The sequence below is a fragment of the Sinocyclocheilus anshuiensis genome, unplaced genomic scaffold, assembly GCF_001515605.1.
Source record: "Sinocyclocheilus anshuiensis isolate Anshui unplaced genomic scaffold, SAMN03320099.WGS_v1.1 scaffold745, whole genome shotgun sequence".
Lineage (NCBI taxonomy): Eukaryota > Metazoa > Chordata > Actinopteri > Cypriniformes > Cyprinidae > Sinocyclocheilus > Sinocyclocheilus anshuiensis.
This window is the reverse complement of record NW_015540128.1, coordinates 746,344-754,713: the sequence shown is the minus strand read 5'-3', so window position 1 is coordinate 754,713 and position 8,370 is coordinate 746,344. Positions and strand designations below refer to the sequence as shown.

Below are 8,370 nucleotides of genomic sequence, written 5' to 3'. Positions count from 1 at the left end.
AATTTTCTGGAACTTAAAGAAAGTATACCGGAAATGTTCTGCCCCTTAAATGTGCATATATTACATTTCCATATATAAACATATATTGTCATATGATGTAAAACATATATGAAACCTATTAGAATTTGGAACCGTTTTATGTGTTAACACATATATATCTAGCCCATGCAAATATGTATGTGTAACACATTTTTGGACATAAATGTCATGTACATGTATATCCATTTTAAAACCGTCAATAGAGGCTAATATTATATAGCTAATAATTGTTAAATATTTTAAAAATCTATTACAAAAACATGTAAACATTCAGATTGTTTGTATATATGTTGTTTTAATAAACATGCATAAGTTATTATAATATATTGTTGACATATGGTTGCTACATATAATACAAACATCCTTAACATATGAACAATTTTCACTGTTGAAAGAGAATGTATATATGGTAATATCACTCTTGATTTGGGGAGATATATGTCATATATTACATTTCCGTATGGACCTTTTGAATGGTTCTGTAGTGTATTTGATCACTAAACTCTAACATCAGCTGATCTGTATGTTAATAATCTTCTGTTATTGTCAGACGAGAGCAGCGACTCTATTTTCTCTTCATCTCTGCTGCGTCTGTCGAGTCTGATGGTGTTTCTGTGTCTGCTTCTCCATCAGATCAAAGAAATACTCTCTCCTGAGCGCCAGCAACCTTCTGATCAGCAGCGTCACAGATGACGACTCGGGAACATACACCTGCGTCGCTCACAACAAACAGCAGAACATCTCCGCGCCCTGCGAGCTCTCCGTGCTCGGTGAGTTTATTCCTCGTTAATAACCCTCAGATCCACAGAAGACACACACTCACTGCTGTAAAACAGATATATGTGACCCTGGAGCACAAAACCAGTCTTAAGTGTCAATTTTTCGAAATTGAGATGTATACATCATCTGAAAGCTGAATAAATAATCTTTCCATTGATGTATGGTTTGTTAGGATAGGACAATATTTGGCTGAGATACAACTATTTGAAAATCTGGAATCTGAGGGTGCAAAAAAATCTAAATATTGAGAAAATCATCTTTAAAGTTGTTCAAATGAAGTTCTTAGCAATGCATATTACTAATCAAAAATTAAGTTTTGATATATTTACGGTAGGAAATTTACAAAATATCTTCATGGAACATGATCTTTACTTAATATCCTAATGATTTTTGGCATAAAAGAAAAATTGATAATTTTGACCCATGCAATGTATTGTTGGCTATTGCTACAAATATACCCCAGCGACTTATGACTGCTTTTGTGCTCCAGGGACAAAAATGTGATCATTCTGTCTGCATTTACTTGCAGCTTTACATTTAAATGTCTGGTTAGCATCCAATTGAGCATTTTGCAGCATGCTTTGAGAGTTCCTCTGAAACCCTCCACCTCCCCAGCTCCACCTGTATAGATCTGCTACGGGTTATTATATATGCTATTTGTGCAGCAGCAGCATGTCTTAAATACTCACAGAACTGTATTGCAGCAGCAGCAATAATCTACAAATTATTTATTTCTTTCTAATATTTTTGTTTTTTTGTTTGTTGAGATAATAGTTACATTTTTGCGCACGATTAATTGAAATGTTGTTGTGAGTTTGCCATGAATATACCCTTTGATGCTGATATGGTGTTATGGTTACGTTTATATTTGTTTATTTACCAAACTCTTTTATCCAAAGTGACTCGCAAGTGAGGAATACAGCAAGCGATTCATCATAAAGAGGCTAATAAACACGAGAAGTGCTCATAATACAGAGTTTCCGACATTGTTCAAAATAGTACTAAGCCTAAATAAATATATGAGGAATAAATGAATTAATTAATCCAGTCAGTTCGAGTCTCTTTAGCTCCAGTCCGTGTGGATGAACACGTTAATATTCATGTGTTGTTCTGAATGCAGGAGTTTGAGTTTGTGTGGGATTAAAGAGATTTCCAAGAAACTTCTGGAGAACCTTTGGTGAGAAACTCGCTCGTTTGTTGATCTGATTCTCATTTCCATGAGTTTCATCTTCCTTTGTGAGATTCTCCGTTTGATCATTAGCTCTTTGAAATGTTTTTATTTTGCCCTCCATGTAAATTCTCTCTGTTCATAATCAGCTCTTATTACGTGAGATTTTCACAGCTTTCTGTGCTTTTGTAGATGTTTAGTTCATCAAAGCAGAGGTTCAGATTCTGTGTTCTGATTGGACGCTGGTAAACACCTGTGATACATTATTCAACAGTTAGTTCTGTTCCTCAGATCTGATTGGCTGTTCGTAAATCAGCTCAGGTTTCAGTGTTTGTGTTCAGTTTATGATTGATTGATTGATTGATGCACAAAGTGTTAGTAAACCCCTCCAGCTTGTGTGTTAGTTACCAGTGCTTTAACCCCCTAACCAGACCAACTAAACCCGATCAGCACTGTTTCCATCAGCTCTCTCTCATGCGGTGGATTTGACTCATCTCAGGTGTTCATGTTGAACAGAGAGTTTCTGGCCTTTAATCCAATTATAGAAGCACTGCAGGATATTTGACATCCAGTGGCGGCTGTATTATTATTATTCCGGCCTGTAAATCAAATAAAGCAGGCGTGTGAGAGGAGAGCAACAGTGCTCTGGAGACTCCTTCAGCAGAAACAAAGATGAATGTGGAGGAGAGCAGCTCAGATGGTCTGCTTTTAGACACACGTGTGCATTCAGTGTTGGAGTTTTTATGTATGTGGGTCAAAGAAGAGAAAGGGTTTAAGCATAAAAACAATAAGTGTAATACTGCTTTAAATTGTTGTTGTTTCCCCCCCAAAATTAAAAAGTTTTCTGTTTAATCTAATTGTATTTTTGTTTTTGTGTTTCTGAGCAAAAAATAAATATCATACATTTTCCCCTGATTTACAGGAGAGACCCACTAAAATGTCATTCAGTGTAATAATCTTGCCAGGCATATTTACAACAAAAATCAATTTATGACATATTAAAAGACTAATTACTTTCACCCCAAATACTAATTAGCTGTAATTTTACATTTTTTAAATTTGCCACTATCCTAGGTTTTGCCCATTTGTCAGTAAGAATTTTTACTCATTTAAAACCCAAATAAAATGTAATATGCTCACTCATTCTTTCATATATATTTTAATATGTACAAGTCAGAATGAGCATGTTGTTTGAATTTTTACATAAATATTGTGTGACAATGTAACATTATTTCAATCAAATTGTAACATTTTATCCTCCAAAAACTATTTTAAAACCTTAAAAGTCGACACTTTACTTACATCTAATGTGCTTTCTATGGACATAAAATCACTTTTGTAAATTTCTTTTGATGCGGACATCTTAACGTCTTTGACCCATATATGTATGCGTTTATTTTTGTAGTTAGTAGTTTTTGTACTTCAGCTTAAACTTATTTTCAGTTAGTCGCCAAGGCAAAAATTCTAATTTTAATTAACTTTTTTTTTCACTCAATATTTTATTTTATTTCAGCTTTATTTCAATTATCAAACTCAATTTTAGTTTTAGTTAACAATAGCAACACGGCCTGTCACGGAGAAGACGATGAACTCCAAACACAACCGAAAAGTTACTAAAACAACTAGCAATTAAATTGATACTGTTTTAACAATTTTACATTCATATCAATTTAAATCCTCTTTGGATGGTTACTTTGAACAAAAGAATCTGAATAGTATTTTAAAATAACATATTGTTTAGTTGGGTAACTTTATTTTAAGCTGTCCTTGTGACACGTTACATGTATTTACTATTATAATAGCAATAAATTATGCATAATTACATGCAAGTAACCCTGAACCAAACCCTAATCCTAACCCTAACCATACAGTAAGTGCATGTAGTTCATTAATATTACTCAGTACTTAAATGTGTAATTACACTGTAACAAGGACACCTTAAAATAAAGTGTAACCTTTAGTTGTCATACATTATGCATACATATACATATCATAGAGGCATATAATTTAATGTAATGTTTTTACATTTTTAATTATTTTCATATTCAGCGATTTTTTCCCTCTATGCAAAAAGTTAATAAGTAATAATAAGTGTATTAGTTTTTTAAAAAGTTAATGAATAATAATTAAAAAAATCATGTTGTGCTTTAAATTTTGCAACCTTATGTGAATGCTGAAGAAAACCTTCCTATATACATTTGTATTTCATTTCATTCAAATATTTCATTTTATTATTTATAATAAGCGCCCTCGAACCGAGAGCATTCTGTGTGCGTGAGAGAACAGATGGAGTGTAGGAAACAGAAACGTACAGCAATTATTTCACACGACACCTGCGAATCCTTTAATTAAGCCTAAGTGTGGTGGTCAGAAACTTTCCAGCACTTTTAATTGGCTCCTCCGCCGCGCTTGCAGTGGAATATTCTGTGCATATGTTTTGGTGTTTTAGAGTTTTTTGTCTGTTCTCCTGAGATGACGATCAGTGAGACACTCAATACAAATATCAGCGTTTATTGAATGCAATGATGCGTTAAAGGCATTTCGTTAGACGTCATCTCTTCTCGTTATGTAATCAGATGCATTGAATGCACAGGCCAAACACGGCTCGCATTCATTAGACAATGTTTAAATCTGGTTTTTGATTAAAATGCATGAGTGTGATGAGTGTTTGCTGGCGGAGATCATTTTTTAATCATGAGTTTGTCGCTGCTTTTGCACAGATATAGGTTTGCATGGATAGAAAGCTGAGAGGATGAGAAACGAGGATTCCTGAATGCACAGCTTTCATTTAACGAGCATTTATTGTTTTCAGCGTCTGTGATCATGTGAAACAAACCCGAACCCTTCAACCAAACACTCTGAAACTTTACAAACAGCATGGATTTGACATCTCTTGCCTCTTAAAGGTACAGTTCATCATTTGCTCCCTCAACCCTCATGTTGTTCAAACCTTTATGACTTGTTCTTCTGTGAATCACTAAAGGAGAAATGTTCCAGTGTTTTTGTCCATATGGTGAAAGTCGGTGTGTTCCAGTGTTGTTTGGTTCCAAACATTGTTCAAAATATCATCTTTTATATTCCACAGAAGAACGAAGAGTGTCTTTGGCATGAAAATGATGACAGAATGGGGATTTTTGGGTGAACGATGCTTTTAAATCACAACAGGAGTCAATATAGATCACACTAACAGTTATTTTGTTGGAAATTGGACTTAGAAACATATTGCAGCTATGCTTATTTTGGCTAAACCAGAGAATTCAATAGATATTTCACCCAAAAAAGATCATTCTGTCATCATTTACTCACCCTTACGTTGTGACTTTCTTTCTTCTGTGATTCACAAAAGATGTTGTTTGGTTCCAAACATTCTTCTTTTATGTTCTTTTGAAGAAATAAAGAGAGTCCGATGTGATTATAAATGTTTTATTCATTTTTTTTATTGATTATACAACTGTTAAGGGAACATTTCATTTGATCATTTTGTAAGTATTAAAGGAACGTTACTTTAATGTTCTCTGAACGTTCTGAAACAAGCAGTTACAATGTTAGACACGTCGAGCTAAAATGTTTCAGAAAAACATTCCATGACCATGAATGATGTACAAGTACTGTTTATGTGAACTCTGAATGAAGGTTGCATTAGTGTTACTGTAAGGCTGTTTTAGCGAGTGTGAGTGTCTCGTCTCTGTGCTGTAGTGATCTCACCGGTGTGTGTGTGTGACGTGTGTTGTGCTCTGTCTGCATGTGAATGTGTCTCTACTGGTTTGACTGGCAGTTCAGTGCAGTCCGTTTAGTGGGATTCTGGCCTGAAGCCAGCGCTGACACAACACTCAGCATAGTGTGTGTGTGTGTGTGAGTGTCCAGTGTGTGTGTGTGTGTGTGAGAGTGTCCAGTGTGTGTGTGTGTGTGTGTGTGTGAGAGTGTGTGTGTGTCCAGGGCTTCAGCAGCAGATAATGAGGCACACTGCTGGACTGCCCGGTGTGTTTTTGCTGCCAATCAGTTCACTCATGGTTGACTGGGAAAGAGGAGGAAACACAATCAGTGTATAAGTAGCAGTGACATAAGCCTCTAAGAGTCAGTTAGTTGATAGCTGCTCTCTGCTTTAACCAGCTCACATAATAATACTAACCATACAGCACAAACACTTCATGCCCTTTACAAACACAAATGTGATTATTACTGCACTCTCCTCCTACTGCTTTCAGCACTGATTATCACAATTCAAATATAGCAGTGATATTATGAAATATTATTCCTATGTAAAACAGCTGTTTTCTATGTGAATCTCTGTTAAACTGTAATGTATTTCTGTGATCAAAGCTGTATTTTCAGCATCATTACTCCAGTCTTCAGTGTCACATGATCTTTCAGAAATCATTCTAATATGCTGATTTGCTGCTCGAGAAACATTTCTGATTATTATCAATGTTGAAAACAGTTGTGCTGCACAATATTTTTGTGGAAACTGACACATTTTATTTTTCAGGATTCACAGATGAACAGAAAGTTCAAAAGAACAGCATTTATTTGAAACAGAAATCTTTTGTAACATTATAAATTTCTTTACTGTCACTTTTGATCAACTTAATGCATCCTTGATGAATAAAATTATAAATGTATCTTTTTCCACAAAATTATACATTGAATTCAACATTGATAATAATCAGAAATGTTTCTTGAGCAGCAAATCAGCATATTAGAATGATTTCTGAAGATCATGTGACACTGAAGACTGGAGTAATGATGCTGAAAATACAGCTGCGCATCACAGAAATACATTACAGTTTAACAGATATTCACATAGAAAACAGCTGTTTTGCATTTTAATAATATTTTGCTATTTTTTACTGTATTTTGATCAAATAAATGCAGCCTTGGTGAGCAGAAGAGACTTTGTTAAAAAACTTTAACACGAGACTCCAGTGTTTCCGAGGCTCTTATACTGTGTGAATGTGCAGGTTAATACTCCTAGATGACTAAACTAATTAGTACTGAATGTATCACATGTTGTTATTTCTAGTGTGCACTAGCAAGTGTGCACTGAGTCTAGTGATTGAAATGGGATTGTGGTTGTTAATACTGTGAAACGAGATTAACCGAAGGTTTGGGAAATCCAGCTACTCTAGCAAACACTGATGGACCGGGATTGAGATTACAGGAACAAAACCCTGACCCGCTTAACCGGATTAACCACACAAACGACCCGTTCAGTGTAAATCAACATGATTATGATGACTGAATGAAATCAGCTTCAGTTTCTACTGAGCCATCTACACTATGGAGTCTAGTGTGCAGCCTAACTAGGGAGCATGTGAAGGAATCAGCAGTGCATTCAGGATGAGAATAAGTGTTTCAGATAATGAATGTTTGTTATTTTCAATCCTAATGACTCTCATTAGCCTCTTTAACGGTCCGGTTAATGATCTGAGATCACGTGAGCGGTCTGATGTTGCGTGTTTCAGGTCATGTATGGCTGATATTGATCATGTTAGTGTGTTTTGCATGCTCATGCAGTGATTTTCCCGTCAGAATATGGTCTGTGACGAGGTCAGCATTGATGAGCTTCACGCTGTGCTCATTCAGAGAATCCAAAAACACACGACAGCCAGTCAAACCAGCGGCGGATCGGTCCCGCCGTCAGACAGCGCTCCTTCATTTCATCTGCAGGTTTATTATCAGCTGGGATCACAGCTTCAGTCACACACACGTGATGCTGGGAGTGTTTACAGATGATACAGATTACAGTAGAAATGATCACAGACACTGAAGATACACTGTGTTTAGATGATGTTATGATGAACATCACACACACACACACACACACACACCTGTAGATCAGATCCTTCAACAGCATTTATGGAAATATTACAGGTTTAACACACACAATATAATATATTTTGAATTTTTTTTGTATATATTGTTGCAGTATTATTGTTAATATTAATGTAATTCTGATCTGCAGGGCTCACAGAGATGCTTCACACTCAGACATGTCACAGCACATTAACATACACGAAACACAGTGTGTGTGTGTGTGTGTGTGTGTGTGTGTGTGTAATCCTAATGCCCATGAGTAGAGGATTATTGGTGATTTCTGTGTGTGCTGTCCTCTCTGTCTGTAGATTCATAAATTATGTGTTATTGTTTGAGAATACAAATTGAAATGAGGTTTTATTGTCATAAAAACCGGTTTCCCTGCCGATGTGTTTGCAGCTCCTTCTGAGAGCTGATGGGCCCCGACATACACTTACAGAAGACACACACACACACACACATCGCTGGGAACCACGGACGGTTTAAATGTCAGCAGCGGCGCGACAGACTGTCACTGACTCCCTCCTGAGACACACACACACACACACACATTATTACACGCACATACA

The 8,370-nt window shown here is 35.9% G+C and overlaps 1 protein-coding gene across 1 annotated transcript in view; it reads left to right on the top strand.

Annotated features, from left to right (window-relative positions):
• The window catches only part of dcc (DCC netrin 1 receptor), a 187,354-nt gene that overhangs the window by 82,024 nt on the left and 96,960 nt on the right, over positions 1-8,370 (top strand). Inside the window, exon 5 of the mRNA XM_016484514.1 lies at positions 673-809. Coding sequence (XP_016340000.1) covers positions 673-809 — 137 coding nt within the window. The remainder of the gene's footprint in view (positions 1-672; positions 810-8,370) is intronic.